Source organism: Schistocerca piceifrons, chromosome 11, assembly GCF_021461385.2.
Source record: "Schistocerca piceifrons isolate TAMUIC-IGC-003096 chromosome 11, iqSchPice1.1, whole genome shotgun sequence".
In the NCBI taxonomy this organism is placed as follows: Eukaryota; Metazoa; Arthropoda; class Insecta; order Orthoptera; family Acrididae; genus Schistocerca; species Schistocerca piceifrons.
The window spans coordinates 112874722-112897508 of record NC_060148.1 but is presented as its reverse complement, the minus strand read 5'-3'; the positions used below and the strand labels follow the sequence as shown (position 1 = coordinate 112897508).

The 22787-nt window shown below is 41.7% G+C and overlaps 1 protein-coding gene across 2 annotated transcripts in view; it reads left to right on the top strand.

Annotated features, from left to right (window-relative positions):
* The window catches only part of LOC124719995, a 517761-nt gene that overhangs the window by 345323 nt on the left and 149651 nt on the right, over nt 1-22787 (top strand). For both annotated transcript variants that reach the window (XM_047245223.1, XM_047245222.1), the window contains exon 16: nt 20516-20586. In XM_047245223.1, coding sequence (XP_047101179.1) covers nt 20516-20586 — 71 coding nt within the window. The remainder of the gene's footprint in view (nt 1-20515; nt 20587-22787) is intronic.

Below are 22787 nucleotides of genomic sequence, written 5' to 3'. Positions count from 1 at the left end.
ACCTTTGATACTTAACTTAACCCAGATTATTTCACATTCGCATTCGCTAATAACTTCACTGGATATTATTGAATTCTTTACTGCTATAAATACTCCTCCACCATTGGCGTTTATCCTATCCTTGCGGTATATATTCCATTCTGTGTCTAGGATTTCGTTACTGTTCACTTCCGGTTTTAACCAACTTTCCGTTCCTAATACTATATGCGCACTATTTCCTTCAATAAGAGATACTAATTCAGGAACCTTGCCCTGGATACTCCTGCAGTTTACCAATATTACGTTAACTTTTCCTGTTTTTGGTCTCTGAGGACGGACGTTCTTTATCAACGATGATAATGTCCTCTCTGGTAAGCCGTCAGGTATTTTATCGTTTCGCCCAAGGGGGGGTCCCTCTAACCTAAAAAACCCCCGTGTGCACGCCACACGTACTCTGCTACCCTAGTAGCTGCTTCCGGTGTGTAGTGCACGCCTGACCTGTCTAGGGGGGCCCTACAGTTCTCCACCCAATAACGGAGGTCGATGAATTTGCAACCATTATAGTCGCAGAGTCGTCTGAGCCTCTGGTTTAGACCCTCCACACGGCTCCAAACCAGAGGACCGCGATCGACTCTGGGCACTATGCTGCAGATATTAAGCTCAGCTTGCACTCCTCGTGCGATGCTGGTTGTCTTCACCAAATCAGCCAGCCGCCGGAAGGAACCAAGGATGGCCTCAGAACCCAAGCAGCAACGTATTATAAGGAAAAAGCCCAATAGAAAAATTTCTCTTAAGGATCAGTCACAATATAAAATAACAATCAGCAACTTATGGTAGTATGAAGCAACATCGTGTACTGACACTGTCCCCTATCAATGAAGCCAAAATGCAAACGATGTGATTAAATATGGAAGCTAGACTGATCAGCCAAAACATTATGACCAACTCTCTAATAGCTTGTATGTCCACCTCTGGCATGGATAACAGCTGCGACACTTGGGCGTGTAGAAGCAGTGGGGCCATGGAGGGAGTTGCTGCACACCTGTGCACACAAATCACCTAATTCACGTAATCCTGGGGAGGTGAACGCTGGGCACTATCGCCACATTCAATCGCATCCTAGATGTGTTCGATCGAGTTTAGGCAAGTTGGGGGGAAGGGGGGGGGGGCGAGCACATCAATTGGAACTCGCCATAGTGTTCCTCGAATGACTCCCATCATACTCCTGGCCATGATCGGCATGAAGGGGCATAAGTCTGCACGCAGTGTACGATACTCCTTAGGCGCCATGGTTCCTTGCGCAAGCTCCACTGAACCCATTGATTCCCATAACAATTCTCCCCAGAGCATAATGGAGCCGTCGCCAGTTTATCTATATCCCACAGTACAGATGTCGAGGAGCTGTTCCCCTGGAAGATGACAGAATCTGCCCTCTCCTATTGGTAAAGTGAAGAAGGTATCAGCTTTCATCATACCGTGCAATGCTCTGACCATGCGTCAACATCCAGTGTAGGTGGTCGTGAGCCCATTTCAATCATTAACATTGGCACATGCAGGGTACGTCAGCTGTGGACGTCCATCGTTGGAAGTGTTCGATGCACTGTGTGTTGAGACACACTTGTACTCTGCCCAGCTTTAAGGGGCTCCAGATCGCCCTATACTTCCAACGTTAAAATAACGCTTATAAATTACATCTTTCCTCACAAAGTATTTGAGGTAGGTAGTTGAACTTTTTACACATTATTTATTGGAATATGGGCTACAACTTAACACAGGGATTTTACAAAATTTTAGTTCAGTTATTAAAGACGATTTTTTTTCAATTGTAATGAAAATTCACAACATTTTTTTGCAATTTTTTATTTATATATTAAAAAATATACAGTTTTTTTGAAAAAGGCTGTGTTAAATTATGCAGAAGGTACTGTGTAACATTTACTGAGAGTTTGAAACAAATATGTTTGGAAGATCCTTAGAAAACATGTAATTACTATGAGAAAATAAAAGTTTTGGGAATCGAGCGACAAAGATTGGATTAACTTTTTAGTGCATTCCAGGTCCATAGGATGGATTATCTTCATCCTCTGCAAACTCCTCCTCCAGCTTCCTCTTGTTCCTCCTCCTGTTTACTCTTGCTTGTATTTCTAGACTCTTTACAGCCCTGTCTGCAGCCCGAAGGCGTTCCTTGTCTAAAGCAAGCATCGCTCGTTGTTGTGTTCGTAGATTTCGCTACCATTTTCTTCAGTTGCAGTTACTGCAACACTGTTCCAAAAGGTGGTCATGTATGAATACTTATCACATTTCAGTTGTATTTCACTAGCAAGTCCTACGTGCTTCATTATGGAGAGTTCCAGACCAACTTCACTACAATGAATACATCTTACACAGTTTGAAAAAATTCCTTTGAGAACCGACATATCAAATATTTCATTCACATCCGACTAGCCCATGAAATATTCAGAGTTTTCACTCATTGAACCAAGCTTCTTATGTGAAGTATTTTCTTTCCCACTTTGACTGCTATGGGCAAGTGTACTTGAGAGGTTAGGTTCACTCACTTGGTTATCGTCTTTATTGTTTACAGTAATAACACATACCTTTGGCTTTCCAACATTTCTCCTTTTCTTAAAAGCCTTCAGAGGATTTCTAATACCTTTACTTTTACTCATTATCATACTTCAACAAAGCAGAGACTCAAGGAACAGAATTAATTACGAATATTTTCGAGATAACGACAGAGTAAATAAACATGAAACAATCGACAATCACACCAGCGATATATATTGAACCATCACAGGTTAGCCACAACACATACTTTATCTCACATCACTAAAATGTACCTGATGAACACGGACGTTAATAATAACACCATTTGACAGCAGTTTAACAGCGCCACAGTGGGTCACGCCCATGTGGAACACATTTCAAAAAAAATTTAAAAATAGTTGTAGTCTTCGGAATTGAATAAATTATATATCAATTAAAAGGTAATAGTCTGCAGATTCAGAAAACGCAAAAAAGTAAAAATTGGACTTTTCATGATTTTGAGCCTTTCCGGAGCCCCTTAACATCTGATGAACACCCGACAAGGTGTGAAGTTTCCAAAATGCTCGTGCCGAGTCTTTCACAGTCTGACCTAGGTCAAGCTCAGACACATTGTGTCTCTTCCTTATTCTACACACAGAAAACACACTCACTCCATACGTGTGTCTGACTAGCAATAATTCAAAAAAATGGCTCTGAGTACTATGGGAATCAACTTCTGTGGTCATTAGTCCCCTAGAACTAACCTAAGGACATCACACACATCCATGCCCGAGGCAGGATTCGAACCTGCGACCGTAGCAGTCACACGGTTCCGGACTGCGCGCCTAGAACCGCGAGACCACCGCGGCCGGCTACTAGCAATAATTCTTCGCTAGGTGATGTTCCCGTCGCCTGGACGGGTTTATATCCATAGTGGGTCGGTGGTCGTAATGTTGCGGCTGGTCTGTGTACCTGGCACTGTGTTCGCAAGCTCCCCTGCAGCTGGTTCATAACATCAGGTTTCGGCCATCACCAGCGCAGGTCGCTCGCAGTGCACGTGGGTGCCGGCTGTGCTGGTCCGGCTGCCCTGCCGGCAACTGCTACCAGCATCGTTGGTCTGGCGCGACAGCCGCAGCTCGATGCTAGCGTGATGGTTCGAGTAGATGAAAGGTGTTGATCGCAGATACCAGAAGACGCAGTAAGGGTGACGAGCTGCATGCGCAATAGTGAGCTGCGCCACTGACGTCAGAGTGAACCCAACCAGCGCTCAGTAGCTCGCAGTTGCCAGAGCGTATTCTGTCGTAATTGCGTTTACGAGCGAAAACAAAAGTGTTTCCGGCACTGTGAAGTGTCGTTACTGACTGGCGACAGAGTGTAGAGTTATGCCACAGTTGAGAATGCTCATATCTGCTCAGTGCTTTTACTGATTAGTATTATGAAAGGGATTTGAATATTTGTTCGAATCGCAAGTTGAAGATTGATGCTGTTGCAACTCTAAATCCTGCTCACTTCGGCACTGATTTAGAGAGTAGTAATGAGCCAAATAATGTTTGAAGTATTTGGGCACAAAAACGAAGCCAAGGTACAAAAGTAGAAGATATTTTTACAGGTAAGTATATTACCAATTAATGAAGAAATTATTACTAGACTAAACGTTAACCGTGAAAACAAAAACTGTTGTGAATGCAAAAACATTTCCCTATGCCAACAATTAGAAGCTATAGAAACAGAAGTAAAAAACCTTATGCAAAAGAACTGAGATTTGCAGCATCGTATCTGTCGATTTAGTGATCAGTAACTGAAATGAAAACATGTTCAAAAAGTGATTCAGGGCTCTATTTCTGACTGCCAACAATATATGATTGTGAAATTTCTGTGCACTAATTCGTCATTTGAAGATATTCCAAAGGTTGCAACTTTACATTGCCCTCCTTATAAAGATTTCTCTTTGTTTTAATGTGTTTCATATGGACACGCACTTTCATTAGAATGAGTGCTATCAGCAAGAAAAAACTTCAAACTGAAACTGAACAAAGACAGAAAACGAAGAAAGTAAAAAAAGTTGTATCATAACTTTCCAGAGAGCCTGTTAATACAGTTAAAGAGTTTAGACTGACATAGGAGGTTTCTCCATACTACAGGGCTATGGGGTCTTAGGTTTTGTGAGCGTCTTCCCACAAGTAAAAAAGCAGTTCCATCCGAGACGGTGAAACAGGTTGACATCCTTTCGAAGCTTTACTCTTCCATTTCATCAACCATAGAAAAAAATGCTGTAACTAATATAAAGCTTATTGATAATAAAAATTATAATAATATACCAAACTCTGGAAAATCTCAATTACATTCATACCCGAGTATGAGTGCCTATTATGTGTGCCTATTATCTTCAGTGCAGTGTGGTGTGGCGGGGGAGGGGGCCTGGATCCACAGTGACATCACAGCTCACAGCCCGGCTGTGCATAACCCCTACCTAAGGTTGTTGTCATCCATTCCGTTATGCGATGTATCGGGACCATCACCGATATGAACCTTCTTGTCCCGACATCCCAACGATACCCAATTTTTGTCCCAATTTTGAAAAATTCTGTAACGAACTTGGCTCAAGCACTGAAGTAACTCCATATGTTAGCGCAACATGTAAATGCAGTTTCAGTTAGTTTAATTTACGTCAACAAGTTTATGTTAACAAGGTCGTCTCACATATAGCGTTGCATGTTGCGTATCCCGTGTCGACGATGCAAACACCTTCTAGATCCAGCGCCATCATTCGAGAACTATTTAAGCAGCGTCACGCCGAGGAATCGGGCACTTCCTAATTGAACAGCGATCTGATAAGGCGATTCCTTCTAAAGGTGATACGAATAACTAGTGGAAGTTAGTAATATCTGAAGTGTTTGCTGAGGGTATATCGGGCGTGAGCTGGCCGGTGTGGCCGAGCGGTTCTAGGCGCTTCAGTCTGCAACCGCGAAACCGCTACGGTCGCAGGTCCGAATCCTGCCTCGAGCATGGATGTGTGTGACGTCCCTAGGTTAGTTAGGTTTAAGTAGTTCTAAGTTCTAGGGGACTGATGACCTCGGATGTTAAGTCCCATAGTGCTCAGAGGCATTTGAACCATATCGGGCGTGAAGTGTAGAGTGACATGTACTTCAATGAGTAAAGCGTTACTGTCGACTTTTTATCGTGAATAAACTTATCATATCTTACGAAAAAGCTGAGATTGAATAGAGAAAGTGACTCTTTCGGGATGATTACACAAAAGAGTGGTAATTTGTCGAGAATGGACGTAAGTATCAGAAAGCGTTGTGTGATATTTGTAGCTGTTTCATCTCAGTAACTGACGGAGGTAAGGCCTCATGTGAGCCATCAGATCTGTACGAAGGATCATACAAATAGATTCGCGGTAGCATCGACATCAAAGCCTACTTCTAAATTCATGACTGAAGAAGATTTTGAGGAAGAATTACTCGTGGCTGCTGCAGAGCTAACAACAGATTATAAAGCTGTCAAGCATCATCAATCCTTCAGTTCACTTGAGTGTACCGTAAGACTGAATGCCGCAATGTATCTTGACTCCAAAGTCACCGCAAAGCAGTCTACAGCCAGGACCAAAGCTACGGCGGTTGTTACAAATATTCTCGCACCACACTCCGTCTCCGAATGCATAAGACAATTGCGATATATTACGGTATAGGCACCGACGCATAGAAGCACAATGCTGAAACGATGTTTCCTGTAGGTATTGAATACATTACTGAAACTGACGGAATCCAATAGAACCTGTTGAACTTTGATTTGCTGCATAACTTATCATCGTAGACTATTGTAAAGTTTTGCCCAGACATCTTAAGGCAACTGGAGATTCTATTACATAAATTAATCGCTTTTTGTGGAGTTAGTGCCAATACCAACTTCGGAGGGTTTCATCGAATGAGTTTCACCAAATTAGAGAAGAACCAAGAAAAAATGTAGTAGGAATTGGATGCCCTGCTCATATTCTCCACAAGCGTTGCTGCAGCATTATCTATCGCCATTGCAATAATCGTCATGAAAATATTTATTTGTTTCTCAGTATGAACGATAAGGACGGAGAAGCTGAAAGAGTTCTGCTTATATGTTCATGTCAATCATCACACTCTTCTATCTCACTCAAAAACAAGTTGGCTGTCGTTAACGCCCGCAGTTGACAGCTTTGAATGCCATAAAAACAATTTTTTAGAATAAAGTCCTTACAACTGAAATAAGAAATATATTAATCGACAGTCAAAGATATCGGAATGAAAGGGAATCCGCCGATTTTCATGACATGCAAACCAAGATGACTCTGAATCAATTAAATAACGAGAACCGTAACCAAGAAATAATTAATTTGATTTAGAAATTTGAGGAAGAGACAATGGCTTTCTACACCGTATCATTTGGTTATTTAGAGAAGTGGGCTATTGCTTCTAATAAACATCAAGTACGTGATAGGATGACGCTATCTGAAACCCCAAATTCCGTGATGATTGATAACACTGTTATATACCTGACTAAAAGTGGTCTGAAGGTCTCAGGCGACAATTATTTTCAGAAATATATGTATCTGAAGAGCTTTTTAGAAACTAAGCGTGACTCGGAAGAATGGAATTCTGGATACTCTGAGGACGAAAGGTGGATTTACTTTCTAAAGGAAACCGAAATTCCTGAATGCAAATACCAACTGCTAAAATTATGCTAGTATTAGTTATCCGTTCCCGCACACGGCACCAATGTGGGAAGAGTATTCTCGCTGATGCCAGCCCACTCGACTGATGAAAGAAATCGGATGCTGCGAGGGACTGTGGAATCAGTGGCAGTCTAACTACAAGCTGACTTGTAGGGAGTTTTACAAACACGTAATACGAAAAACTATTTGCTGAAAAAGATGAGATCTTCCGAAAAATATGGTGGACCAATCACTTCTGCCGCAACACGTACCATGTAATTGTGTTCTAAATGCCGGCCGCTGTGGCCGTGCGGTTCTAGGCGCTGCAGTCCGGAACCGCGGGACTACTACGGTCGCAGGTTCGAATCCTGCCTCGGGCATGAATGTATGTGATGTCCTTAGGTTATTTAGGTTTAAGTAGTTTTAAGTTCTAGGGGACTGATGACCAAAGATGTTAAGTGCCATAGTGCTCAGAGCCATTTGAACCATTTTTTTTGGTGTTCTAAATGAAAAGTAATTATATTAAATAAATATTTGCTCCATTTCCATACCGCCTTCTCAGATTGTCCCTCCGATATCCCAGCTAGATATGTCAGTCCTACCCCTACTGTGTATTGTAGTATCCTTGGTGTTGAGCACGCGTTACTGTCGTTGCAGCACGGACAAGCATCCACGGTAGTGGAACCCTTTCGTAACAGTGTAAGACCTTTTTTTAATATTTTTTCAGCCAATATTTGTAGTTCGTACTGTAGTGATCCCATTTATTTAGGACAATTGCGCGCTTATTTAATATAAACTGAATGTAGATGGATAATTGAGAGGAACATGATGTTCATAAGGTTTCCTTCATTCCAAATCCTTGCATCTGGCTTACGTGTGATGGAAAAACCTCTGTTGAAAAAACCCCACCTGTGATTGGTTGCCTCTTGTCCGGCTTATATATGTCATATTATTTCAGTGGTCCTGACACTGTTGCATTGTGATCTTCGACTTTTGTTGATGCAGAATATTTCCGTCTAATTGTATAGTAGATGGAAACCTTGAAATTCTAGTCGATGCAGGGAACATTGTTTTCTTCTATAGGAGTTGACTGAAGTAAATTTGCTCAGTAAATTGTTCTTTCTGTATCAGGCTGCTACATCATTCCAAATACTTGTAGGTGTTCTCGGTTTGTTGACTTTTCGGTGATTTACAAAGGATTCTGTTGGGTTGAATACGATATTGCTTCGAGAATAACGCAGGGAGAAAATGTATATTTTAATTTCGGAAAACTAAACGATGTAGCATTGTAGTGCAAGACTGATTTTCTAAATCCATTGTTAAGTAGTCTGTTTAGCCCGAATATGGTGAATTCTTCTTTTATTCCGTCCAGCATGTTCTTGGTTTTAAGTGTTCCGTGAAGGGAGTTTGTTGGGAAGTGAAAGCGTTGATCTGCAGCTATTCGAAGCGTTCTCCGGTAAGCAGATAGATTTTGTTTTTCGTCTGATTAGATGAGATAATCCATGATTGAGATACTTATTCGAGAATGAGTCGGACAAATATTTTGAAGGTCAACTGGTGCTCCAATTTCTTTCATCTTTTCAGTCATGTTTTTGTGTCAATTCAAGATTTCGCATAGATTATTCCAAGATATTTGTCTTTTGGTTGTGGAGTAATTTTTTGTTCGCCAGCCACTGTGGCCGAGCGGTTCTAGGCGCTTCAGTCTGGTACCGCGCGACCGCTACGGTCGCAGGTTCGAATCCTTCGGGCAAGGATGTGTGTGATGTCCGTAGGTTAGTTAGGTTTAAGTAGTTCTAAGTTCTAGGGGACTGGTGACCTCAGATGTTAATCCCCATAGTGCTCAGAGCCATTTGAACCATTTTGAACCATTAATTTTTTTTTCGCAAAGTCGAACAATGAGATTTTGGGAGACCTGTTGCTGGCAATTAGTAAGTTTTCTATTTCTGAATAGGATAAGTTGACTTTTTGTCGGATTCTCCATTTACCGAATTATGGATTGGGTTCGGTTGTTTGGAGAAAGAGACCAAACAGCAAAGTCATCGATCTCATTGGATTAGGGAAGGACTGGGAAGGAAGTCGGCCGTGTCCTTTCAAAGGAACCATCCTTGCACTTGCCTGGAGCGATTTAGGGAAATCACGGAAAACCTAAATCAGGATGGCCGGACGCGGGATTGAACCGTCGCCCTCTGGAATGCGAGTCAAGTGTACTAACCACTGCGCCATCTCGCTCGGTTTACCGAATCATGTTTCGAATTTGTTTCTTCACTGACTGCACTGTAGCTGGCCCCATATCACCAGTAAGCAATATCTTGATTGCATCACCTGGGTCTTGGGATGTCAGCTTCACATGTCGGTTATAACAACGGGGTGATGAGGGGACCCTGGGGGACTCCCGATTTATGAAATACGATGATTTTTGAGCCTCAACTACTACCCATCTATTTCCAATGAGGTTACCTCTTAATTGTACTATTTCAGGTATGAAGTCGTATGCTATACCTTGTCAATGGAGATTTCCATGTCTATACGGAAGGCAGCTGTCACATCTGCTAAGTTGCAGGCTTGTCCTGCTTTGTTAGTTACTCTTAACAGTGGATGAGCGGCACAGTGACTGTTTCTGAAGTGAACTTCTTCGTATGGTATAGTGCTGTTCTCTCCTGTTGTTGCCTGATAGTTATTGCTTCAAAAGGTTTGTCAGTTATTGGGAGCAATAGGACGTCAGTATGAGATGGGGTTGCTTTTGGGTTTTCCAGATTTCGAAATCATTGTACATTTAAGCGCAAAAGAAACTGGTATAGACTTGGGTATTTATATACAGAGATATGTAAACAGGCAGAATATGGCGCTGCAGTCGGCAACGCCTATATAAGACAACAAGTGTCTGGCGCAGTTGTTAGATCGGTTATTGTGGCAGGTTATCAAGAATTTAGTGACTTTGCACTTGGCATTATATTCGGCGCACGAGCGTTGGGACACAGCATATCCGAAGTAGCGATGAAGTAGGGATTTTTCCGTGCAATCCTTTCACGAGTGTACCGTGAATATCAGGAATCCGGATATCGACATCGCTGCGTCCGGAAAAAGATCCTGCAAGTACGGCACCAACGACCGCTGGGTAGAATTGTTCAGCGTGACAGAAGTGCAACCCTTCCGCAGATTGCTGCAGATTTCAATGCTTTGCCATCAGCAAGCGTCACCTTGCAAACCATTTAACGAAACATCATCGATAGCTGCTTTCGGAACCGAAGGCGCACTCGTGTACCCTTGATCACGACACAAAGCTGGGCCCATGAACACCGACATTGCACTGTTGATGACTGGAAACGTGTTGCGTGGTCGGACGAGTCTCGTTTCAAATTGTATCGAGCGGATGGACGTGTACGGGTATGGAGACAATGTCGTGAATCCATGGACTCTGCATGTCAGCAGGGGACTGTTCAAGATGGTCGATGCTCTGTAATGGTGTGGGGCATGTGCAGTTGGAGTGATATGGGACCCCTGATGTCTAAATATGACTCTGACATGTGACACATACGTAAGCATCCTGTCTGATCACCTGCATCCATTCGTGTCCACTGTGCATTCCAACACACTTGGGCAGTTGCAACAGGACAATGCGACATCGCACACGTTCAGGAGTGCGGCAGAGTGGCTCCAGGAACACTCTTCTGAGTTTAAACACTTTTGCTGGTCGCCAAACAACCCAGACATGAACATTATTGAGCATATCTGGGATGCCTTGGAAACGTGCTGTTCTGGAGAGGCCTCCTCCACCCCGTCGTATTCTTACGGATTTACGGACAGCCCTGCAGGGTTCATGGTGTCAGTTCCCTCCAGCACTACTTCAGACATTAGTCGAGGCCATGCCACGTCATGTTGCGCCACTTCTGCGTGCTTGCGGGTGCCCTACACAGTATTAAGCAGGTGTACCTGTGTCTTTGGCTTTTGAGTGTAATATGCCCAAATGATGTTGTTGTCTTCTGCAAGCTATTTTATTTTGTTAGTTATGGCTTCAAAACGTTTGTCAGCTATTGGAGGTAAAACGATATCAGTATCAGCTGGGATTTCTTTAGGGCTTTTGCAGGTTTCGGCATCATTTTAATATGCCAATTTTTCCGTTAAATAAATGTGTATTTTTTATTGTTGCGTTATATACATGTTTCGATGCGCAGAGAAAAATCTTCGACTTATGCTCTGTGACCGCGGAATAGAATGCAACCATTGTATTATCATCACTCTTATCTTGACGCGAAAGACAGCGGGCGCTGTATCGTGTTAGTCTGATTGGGAATTTGAGGATATTGTTGCGGTAGCTATTACAGTCTGTCGATGTTAATGTGCCTGTTGTGCGACGTTAATTGTGTCAAACTGATGATATTTTGCAAACAAACGAATGCAATAGCTACGTCAATACAGTAGTTTAAGCTTAAAAGTGAAGAATATTTCTTGTCACGCAAAAGTGATCTGCCTGATATTGTAGACGCCGAATACGGCTATAGGAGTTTCAGAAAATTATTTTTGGATGCTCCCTGGTGAATACGGAGACACGGCCAGTACAGCGGTAAGAGCGTCAACGCGTGATGATTTCTGTGAATTTCGTACGTGATCAGTTGGACACCCACCTTTCACTTGTGCACTGCGTTGTACTGTTACAGGCTCTAAGGTTCTACAAGTGAAATTACAGAGTCTCAGTTCTTAGGTTATCGTAAATCGTAACAGTTTTGTAGCTGCGTGCTGGAAGCTCTCGACAATCGCTGCTGCTTCAGCTATCTTCAGGTTCCATTTACAATTTCTACCGCGAGCGATAATGAATACACTTCAAAGTCGAAGCTAAACCAAGCTACCGCTAAATAAAAACGGAATATAAATAAACCAAAAACCGATAATCACAAACTTGACAGGAAAGATAAATTCAGGATTTTTATATGACTTCGCCGACGGTAATAAAGTGTGGATGACTTGTCTGTGCCTGAATGCTTGCCGTTGCAGTTGGTTCATTTAACGCAAGATTATTGGTTTTCCTCTTGTATTGCTTAAGGGGACGTTTACTATCTTTGCCACGAATAAAGCATGTTCTTTGAGAATTTTATTCTTGGGATGTGCTATAGATATGAATGTCAAATATGGTCAAAGTGGTCATTGATATTTCCTCTACAAACTGAAATTTTTTCGACTGGAAATGTCGAAGAGCAACGGCGAAAGTGCCGTCGGAACTAAACAAAATTTCGATGTAGATCCCCACACGCGGTATGTCACAGGTGAGCCGGCTCATCTGAAAACAAAATTGAGTTGATGTTAGCGAAGTTCATAGGATTCTTTACGAGATGTACCTCTCTTAAGTTATTTGGACCATAGGAAACAAAATGGCGGCCATTTGAAAAAAATTGGGTTTTTAATCGATTTTCGACTTCGTCAACCAAGTAAAAATATTTGTAGTTGATGGATCGGAATAAAACGGGTACAACCCCTAGACAATTTAGTTAGCTTCGTCGGATGTAAAGAATCATGCTAATCGGTTCAGTAGATTTGAAGTTACCATACCGCTCAATAAAAAAAAAAGTCATTTCGAGAAAAACGCGTTTGAAGTTTGACTACATATAAATGCAATATTATGCTACGTACGTTCAATCTGTTATTCCGGGTTCATAAGCTAGTCCATCCTCTCCCTCATAGAGGGCGTTCTGCTCTATCTGGGCCATCCTGCACTGCTCCAGAGCCGCTCGTACGGCCGGTGACAAGCGGTTTTCGACCACTCGAATCCGGTGGTCGTCCGAATGCTTGGCGAACTGCGTCGAATAGAGTTCCAGGGTGACGTCCGTCGTTGTCGTGGTCTGCAGAATTGCTGAACACCCTTCGTTGAAGCTGCTCACTGCCAGGAGAGTCGCAGTCTCCACAGTCTTCGCACCAGAATGCAAATGATTGGGGGCTAACTTCCAAACACACGCGTTCAAACTTTCATTTGAATTTCGTGTGTTTCCTCCCAAGCACCGGTACAATAACTCGTCCTCTGTAAGGGCCTCGTAGATCGGGTGAATCACTATTTGAACTTCCTTGGAGAGCAGCTGGTGGTGTTGATATTCTTGCAGATATCGAGTAGCCCCTGCAATGCGCCACTTGCACCAGCTAGTTTCCCCAGCCGGACAATTTTGTTGTTGTGGGTGGTCATCCGTCGAACACTTTTATAAATACGTTGCCCAAATGGCCTTCTTCATCTGTTCCACCGAAATGGAATGCCGTCGGATTGCCACGCCTTAGCACGTCGTAAGCTCCTTGATCACTTTATAAGCTGCAATCATGGACAAGCACATAGAATAATTTTTCGGGGCTACAAAGTCGAAATTCCCGAAAAAAACTGATGCATGAAAAAGGCCGATTTCAGGCAGGTGCATTTTTTTTTTTGTTCAACCACGAATAACAAACTTTTCTGTTCCGTATTCGGAAAAACCTTTTCAGAGGTGGATTCTAAACTCTTTCATGGATCCAAAAATACAATTAAAACAAAAGATTTTTTGAACCAAAAGATAATAAACCTCTCCTTAAATATGTGTCGAAAGTAGGAGGAATTAAACCAGTGTTTGTATTCGGAGTATACGCTGATGATCCCCAGCACTACCATCACCGACCTATTATCGATATAAACCCACCCAGGCAACAGCAGTGTCACCTGGCGAGGAATGACTGCTGGTCAGACTCACGCACGTCGCATGTGGTACCAGTGAGCGTGCTGCCCGTGGGTAGAATGGGGAAGGAGTGCGACGTTACTGGGTTTGAACGTGCTAAGACTGATATGGCCCGGACGCTCGGCACGAGCATTTCGGAAACTGTACGACTGGTCGGGTGTTCGAGGGGTGCTGTGGTGAGTGTCTTCAAAACGTGATGAAGTCGAGGGGAAACGACATATAGACGTCGTGGGGTTGGGCAGCCACCCCTCGTTACAGATGTCGGCTTCGTAGGCTGAACAGGATAGAGGAACAGCACACGTGGCGAACTATGGTGGAACAAACATCTCACTTTACTGCTGGGCAGCGTGCAAGTGTGTCTGAAGACACAGTGAGTGCATCGAACACGCCCAACGATGGGCCTCGGCAGCCGACGACGCGTGCATGCGCCAATATTAGCACCGCAACATCGGCAACTAAGGCTGGAATGGGCAGGTGGCCATGGGCACTTGACGCTGGCACAGTGGCTGAGTGTTCCACGGTCTGATGAATTCCGATACTTTCTTCATCGTGACGGAGGCCGCGAATTCGTAGTCTTGCAGGAGGACTGCTCTTTGACCCCTGTACTGCAGGACTGAGACAAGCTGGCGGCGGCTCCATTATGCTCCGGGGAACATTCACGTGTTCATGTGGCCGTCCGTGGGTCCAGTGGAGCTCGTGCAAGGCACTATCACGGCCAGGGAGATCGTACGCTTGTTGCAGCCCACGCAAATCCCCTCGTGATGTTCATGTTTCCCGACGGCCGGGGAATTTTTCAACAAGATAATGCGCCATGTGGCAAGGCGACGTGTGTGATGGAGTGGTTCGAGGAACACAGCGGCGAGATCCGATTGAGGTGCTGGTCACCCAACTCGATCTGAACCACATCGAAAACATCTGTTACTGGAACTGATTGACTTGTGTGTGCAGATGTGGTGCCAACCGCCTCCAGCGACCTATCAAGTCCTCATTACTTCTGTTATCTGTGTCAACGGTGAACCTAGCGGCTATTAGGGAGGTGCTCATGTTCCGGCTGATCAGTCCTCCTTGCAGGATCCTTTTCCGGCCTCAGCGATGTCGAGGATTTGATGTTTTACTCATTCCTGATATTCACGGTACACTCGTGAAATGGTGGTACGGGAAGATCCCGACTTCGTCGCAATCTGTGTCCCGTCGCTCGTGCGCCGACTATTACAACACGTCCCAACCCACTTAAATCTTGACAGGCTGCCATTGTAGCAACAGTAACCGATCCCAAAACTGAGCCAGACACTTGTTGCCTTATATAGACATTGCCGACCGCAGCGCCCTATTCTGCCTTGTTACATATCTCTGTATTTGGATACACATGCCTATAGGGTAAGGTGGGGTAAATCCTACCTAGTAATTTCTTGTGGCTATAAAACGCTTTTTTCCGGGGTTCGATCTTAACTTTACATACGTTAAATTATAGGTAATATAAAGGAGCAACTGTTTGCAAAATATTTTTGTTATACCACCAACAGCTTTTGAGATACCAGTATTTTAAGAAACGTCCATTTTTCCATTTGCAAAAATGGTGAGTTAAATCCGATCCCCTATTTGTTTGGCTGATTTTGCACAGAAATAGTTCTAAATCAACGGTTTTTTTGGGAAATAATTATAAGCAATTATGTTTTTTACATAAATGAACAAAATGTATCCAAAAAAATAACAATGTTTAGAGTACAAAATGTACTGAAAGTTAAATAAATGTAAATTTCAATTGAAAAAAGACGATTTCATCGCACGGCGGTGCAACAGCAATGTCGATCTCGGAACGTTAAAATCACGAGCAACAGCTCCTAAAGACATTCCCATTTGCATTGCAGCAACTGCTCGGCCAAAATCGTTTTGATTGCGTTTTGCCGTTTTTCGTTTGCAATTTCGTACAATTTTCCTAAAAATAAACAAAATTCACTTTGTTTCCATAAATAAATAATTCCATACAAATAAACGATAAAAAATATGCGCTCGGATTTACCCCACCATGCCATTTTTCATTTAACACACATAGAAACAATTTACACGAAATTTCCAACAAAAACGATACATACACTGAATAGGTCACTAAATACACTACAAAATCACTAACCATCTGTTTTGCGATCGTTTTATTTAATAAGGTGAATCTAGTGTTGCAATTTTCAAAAAAAATTAAATTGAAACAATCGAAAACACACTTGTTGCCTTTTAAGTGTCTAAATTTCAAATGCGACGAAGCTGTCAAGGTGACATTTTCGTTATTTCGAATGCTCTGTATGGTAACACTAATGCGAAATCGCTCCGCTTTGCCGTTTCTCACAAATAGAGGGCGGACGGATTTACCCACACAGTCGTATTTACCGCACCTTACCCTACCAGTTTATCTGACGCTTCACTGTATTTACATTAATGGTTTACAAGCCACGATACAGACTGTAGCAGAGGTTACATTATGTGGCCAGTATCACTTCTCTCGTCCCGTTTTCCTATTCTACCGATGAAAGTCTCAGGAGTAATGAAGGGTCACCAAGGAAAGTAGTAAATTACTTTCTTGTACAAGCCAGTGTTTTGTTTTGCACAAATCACCTAAATATATGTTTTGGGAAAATGAGAAAATTGTCATTCATTTCTGTAGTGTCAGGTTTCGAAGATTTTGGTTGCACATATTGATGAAAACTTGAACTGGGGAAACGCCGAAATAGTTGAACGAACTGTTTGAATTAATTTGTAGCATGAAGTAATTACAATCATTAGGCACATAGAAGTCACGTGTTGTTCATTTTCTGTGACTGATATTAAAGTGGATAATATTTTATAATGGCTCCTCGCACAGATCAGAATTACTCCCAGAACAAATTAATGAAAGTAACTGCTGCAGAATTCGAGTGAATTTAAATTTTGCAGTCTGTGTTGTCAAAATCGTTGTTGTAAAACAATTAGTCAGTCTACCCAAGGAAATAAAATGCCTGATACACAGAAAAAGTGTATTTAAATGCTGATGAATGCTGTATCTTCTAAACAATTACTTATAACGTACACATGATATCTTGAAATATGTAGCTGTATGAATACATTCGTTTTTGTAATACGCGTGTACTACTTTTGTTCCATTGGCATGCCGAATATGTTGTTCCACATGACCTTGACTTTTTTTGCGGTTTTCCGAATAAAGTATTTGTTTTCGTTGATAAAAGGAAGGGGACTTAAAAAAAATTTGCATAGTTGTACAAGTCTTACTGTAGATAACAATTAAAAAGTATTGTTGAGGATTTTCATTAAAATGTTTTTGTCAAAACAAAAAAGAATAACTGAATAATTCGAAATTGGTTTTTTTGGCATTTAGTATGAAGTTGGCAGCACAGCACTGGCAGTGCCAGCTCGCTGTGTGTTTGTTCATCAGAAGACATCTGTGTGCTGGTCCTCTGCAGTGGGGTACCTGGGCAAGCAAGAACTCTGGATGTTTCGCAGTGAACATTCCCCATTGCTTCTCGAGGAAGTGAAGCTGTAATGTGCTTGGTTCAAATGGCTCTGAGCACTGTGGGACTTAACAGCTGAGGTCATCAGTCCCCTAGAACTTACAACTACTTAAACCTAACTAACATAAGGACATCACACACATCCATGCCCGAGGCAGGATTCGAACCGGCGACCGTAGCGGTCGCGCGGTTCCGGACTGTAGCGCCTAGAACCGCTCGGCTGTAATGTGCTTCTCAAAGCTGAAGTAGAGGCGTTAGAGATACTAACCGTAGGCTTCGACCAGTGACTTAGTAGTGACGGATGTCTCACAATAGTTTCTTGGTGAGCTTTTGGAACTGCATTTCCGTATAGCGCTATTTGCACTCATAATCTTCGATGGTTTCGAGCCAAATTATGTTTTCAATCCGTGCTGTGCATGGGAAACAAAATACTGTCTCCTGTATTTCGTAGGGAATTACAATACTCTGTCAATTTATCAGTCTTTTTTCTTCACGAATACCTTTTTGTTCGTACTATTTATCGTGCTCCCCACTGTATATGACGGGCTTCTTTTACAGTACTCGATTCGCATCCATTCTGAAAAATAGTTGAAGTTGTTGTTGTGATACTTTGTTCGATTTACTATTGGTACGTACATAATAATACTATGCATGTATCGCAGTCTCCACTTGAGCTATATAGCTAAGATTTGTATTCTGATGCTATTTAAGATTTAATTAAGATAAATAAATTTTTTACTTCCGGTAAACCTTTCGGAGCATGCGGTCATGGTTCACGGAACTCTCCTGTTTCTAATTTTCGTAGGCCGCGGCAAACGCCACTCGTATTCTAACGGGCTCGAGATATCCTAATATGCTGCAGCGTTCGGTACAGTATCGAACAATCACTTGACAATTGACTAGTGCGGCGCAAGTGCAAGATATACGCAAGAAACTACGGACTAGCACAACAATAAGATGTGGCTCTGCTTAAAATTAGACAATTTCCTGAAACACTGGAGGAAGCTGCTCCAAATCCTACCACTGCACAAACTCCTATTCTGTGTATACAAATTTAGAATATGAGTTCCCATAAAGTATCGCTATGTAAGGATGTATATACATTTAATCTGATCTTAAGCGAAGGTAACAGACATTGTCTCCCAGATAATATTACTTGAGTGAACCCAGTATAATATTTTATTTGTTTATGAGAAGCGGTAATTATATGTTTTAAATTAGTAATTGAGTCCCTGTTCACATATTACAATAGCACATGAAAACTTTACCAGATTTTAGTCGGTTTGAACACAAGTCGGCAACATTCAGATGTAACAGTTTAGACCATTGGTCAGTAATTAAATGCCGAACACACGAATTTTGTAGTAAAAATGTGACACTAATTTTCCTCGCGAGAGTGAATTACAGCGGCGAGATCTGTCTTGGAGATGTTACACTAGATCTCACTAGATGGGGGGGTAGTGGAGGGGGATAGGCGAAAGCTCAAGAATTGGACAGTATCATAGTCGATATTTTTATTTATTTGTTGCCGTTGTCACGCATTTTCATTTTACTCGATGTTTCACAGTCATTTTTATTACTAAAATCCACAGCGCATTAAAAACGCTAAGTCATGTTGTGATAGAGACGTGTTCAAACACAGCCCTAACGTTTCGTCCAGAACTGCGCTGGAGGCTTTGTGCCTCCGGTGAGTTTTGCCGACTGGCTGGTCGGACGTCTAAGAGCGACATATGTGGTGTAGGAAAGGGGCACGATCGGAGTTACACATGATAAGCGGAGACGATCTTTGTCAAAGACAAACCGTAACTGTCGATTGTCGTTCTGCCAAAGATAAAAAATGGTTTAGTGATTCTGCAGAGCTACTGTCCATTAGTCGCTAAGTTATATGGTCTGTTTTTTCCTATTGAAATTACCCCTACGTTTATACATTTAGATGGCCGTGGATAATAGTTTATCGCCGTACATAATATTTTAGTTTCAGAAGACTTCGCTTGGTCACTTCCTGGCTGAAGAGCATGCTCTGCTACAGCCGATTTGTCTATTTCCCCTACTCGGAAAAGACTTTTGTGTTCCTTAACCCGCGTCTCTCGGTCTTTACAATTATAAACTTTCCAACATGTACGCGGCATTTCTATATGCCAATGCTAACAGAGAAGCGCGTTTATCTTCACAGAACTTTTCTTTGTTGGTCTAAAAACCGGTCTAATTTCATGTTTCTGTAAAATCTTTCCGATCTGATGTGTTAGATTTTTAGTAAAAGTTCAGAAGATGCCCAACGCACTTCTGGACGATACGTTAGGAAAAGGAGGTTTTTGTGTACGACGACCTCATATCGCGAAAGGTTTACCGGCAGCAATATCAATTGGCCATGAAAGCCTTCATTCTATCAACGAATTTTTAGTTCATTCGGTGGGTCGCGATGCCTATTACAGCTGCTGAACTTGTCTTTACGATTTGTGATTTGCTTTATTTACAAGAAATGTTTACCTTTTTGTATGTGATCCAGCATAATAGTTGTAACTTGAACTACAATTTCCAGATGCAGTAAATTCTCGTAATCAAAACGGTATTTGTAGCTAATGTTTCAAAACATCGACAATGATATGACGCTGTACTCGTCTTGTAGTTTACGCCGTTTGTCACTTGTTTACTGCGTCACTGCGCTCGCCGGTTATTAACATTCCAAATTCTTCTTCATTCCACTTCTAACGGCAGACGTAGTTTACTCCTTGTTACATTTTTGGAGTGGATGTCACATTTAAAATTTTACAAAGGAAGCAATGTCCAGGTGTTTGTCAGTGGCATTATTTATCGCACAGCTCTCTTCAACAATCTCTTTGTACAATGCTAGCTTGTGAGCCCTACTTTCAATATTATACCGTTAGTCAATTCAGGATTCCACACTTTACTGCTGTTTGACAATAAAAGTTACTGCATTCACCACTGTCTTCGTATTCTAATAGGCATTTGACACGACTACAGTTTCAAAATTTTAATCTCTTTTTTTCTATCCCTTTAGAGTTACACATCACAATAACAATTACTGTATTCTTCGTTATAATGATGTTCTTATGAACAGTGTGTAGTCACAAACTTGTCATTTTTATTCATGCTTCTTTTTAATTTTTTTTTTTTTTTTCCTTTTATAGATCCCGTACGAGGTGACTACAAATTTTCTGCAAGAGATGTAGATCAAACTAGTGTTCTCTTGGAATGGTCTGTAAGTATACAACTATCATCTGTTGAATAAACAACAACTTATATTAGTGAAGACAAACTTCTTTACCAAGACCGCTAATAATAACATTTATTCCAGACAACTGGTTTCGGTAATCAAAGTTAAGATCTTCAGCTGTCGACAAACAGGTCATTGTAAATAATGGCAGTAAAAGTACTCTTTCTCATGAACTAGTAGATACATGACAGACCAAAAACATGTATCCGCATGTCAGAATTAGGACAGCTAAATGCATAGTTATTCATCACATATATCTCTCTTGTGTCACTCAGAACAGGGTACATCATAGAAGCCAAGTGTACACGTGTGCTGCCACGCACAAAATTCTTCCTATCGTTGCCTCCTGCTTACAAAGTTTTCTCTGCTGTGCAAAATAAAATTTGTTTTAAACCTCTGAAAAACAAATGTAGTAAGTGTCATTACATTCATGTCAGAGGGTCGTTAAATTAATGTATAATGTTAATGCTCTAAACAGAATAAGAAATACAAGGCGTCATTTAAAAAAGTCATACTGCTGTTCATATCTTCGAAAAAAAAAAAAAAAAACAGCTACAACGAAGGCAATCTTGCTGATCGATGTCCCCTGACGGCTAAAGAAAATTTGCTTGTAGCATTTTGTAATTTGCATCTGGACAAAAAGTTTTTTAGGGTGGTCAAGTTAAATGGGACACCCTGTATATATATAATTTTTGTTATATTTATGAATTATAGTCATTTTAATTGCTTTGTAGCTTTCAAAGAACACAGTTTCATCCATGATTATCACTTAATACAGATTTATGATGCTTTTCATAGTGTACCAGGTGTAGAAGTATGAAACCGGAATTTCCCTATAGAAGGTGCTAGCTGTCAGTGTAGATCCTGTGAGAACGTGTCTGCAAATCTATCTGCTTCGTGTAATGGCTGACGACGAATGTCAAAACACAGTAACTCAAGTTCCACAAATCGGTGTCTGTGTCAAGCCCGTCAAGATGTCGAGTTTTGTGCCTACGAACTACGATCTGCAGACAGCATTTGAAGAAAACTGCTGCAGAATAGCATCGAATGCTTGTCAAAGCTTTCGGCGAACGTGATCTTGGAAAAGCTCAGTGTTCGGAGTGGTTCAAAAAATTCAAAAGTGGTGATCTTGATGTGAGAAGCGACGAGTCTGGGAAACAACCGTGAAAGTTCAAAGAAAATGAATTGCAGGGTGTTATTGGATTAAGATGATACTCAAACAGAAACTTGCGGAATAACCGAATGTGAAGCAGAAAGCCGTTTCTCTTCGGCTGAAAGCTATGGGGAAAGTGCAGAAAGTGGGAAAATGGGTTCCGCATTAATTGAATGAAAGCAAACAATTCGAAAATAACTTGCGAAATTTCGTTCGGTACATTCAAAATAGTCGTTTCTCCATCGAATAGTGACAGGTGATGAAAAATGGATATATTTTGAGAATCCTAAGCGTCGTAAATCATGGGTTAATCCAGGCAAACCATCAACATCCACTGCAAGACCAAATCACTTTGGAAAGAAGACAATTCTCTGTGTTTGGTGCTATCAGAAGGCTGTCGTCTTTTATGAGTAGCTAAAACCTCGTGAGACCGTTAACACTGATCGCTACCAACAGCAGATGGATGTTTTAATTCGAGCATTACCTGAAAAACGACCGGAATATGGAAAAAGGCAACACAAAGCCATATTGCTCCATGATGATGCCCCATCACACAACAGCAAAACGAGTCAGGGAAACGATCGAGGCGTTCAGTTGGGAAGTACAAGGGCATGCGGCTTTCTCTCTAGACTTGGCTCCGTCCTATTATCATCTATTTGCATCACTGAGGCTGGGAGACTCTCTCACTGAACAACTCATCAAGTCGTATGAAAATGTACGAAAAAGGTTCGCTGACTGGTTCGCTTCAAAAATGAGCTGTTTCTTTGGCATGGCATTCATAGCCTGCCAGACAGGCTGGAGAAATGTATAAATAGCAATGGAGAATCTTTTGAATAAAATATTGTTTATCAGTTTTAATTAGAAGAAATTTAATTACTGCAACCAAGTTCCAGTTTCATACTTCTGCACTTGGCAGTTAGAACATCAGTAATCAATTTTTTTATTCCCATATCTCCTGTTTACTTCTGCCTTGATGTCCTTTCCCATTTCTTGATTTTGTGCACGTTATCACTCGTTAGAGACTTTGTGAATG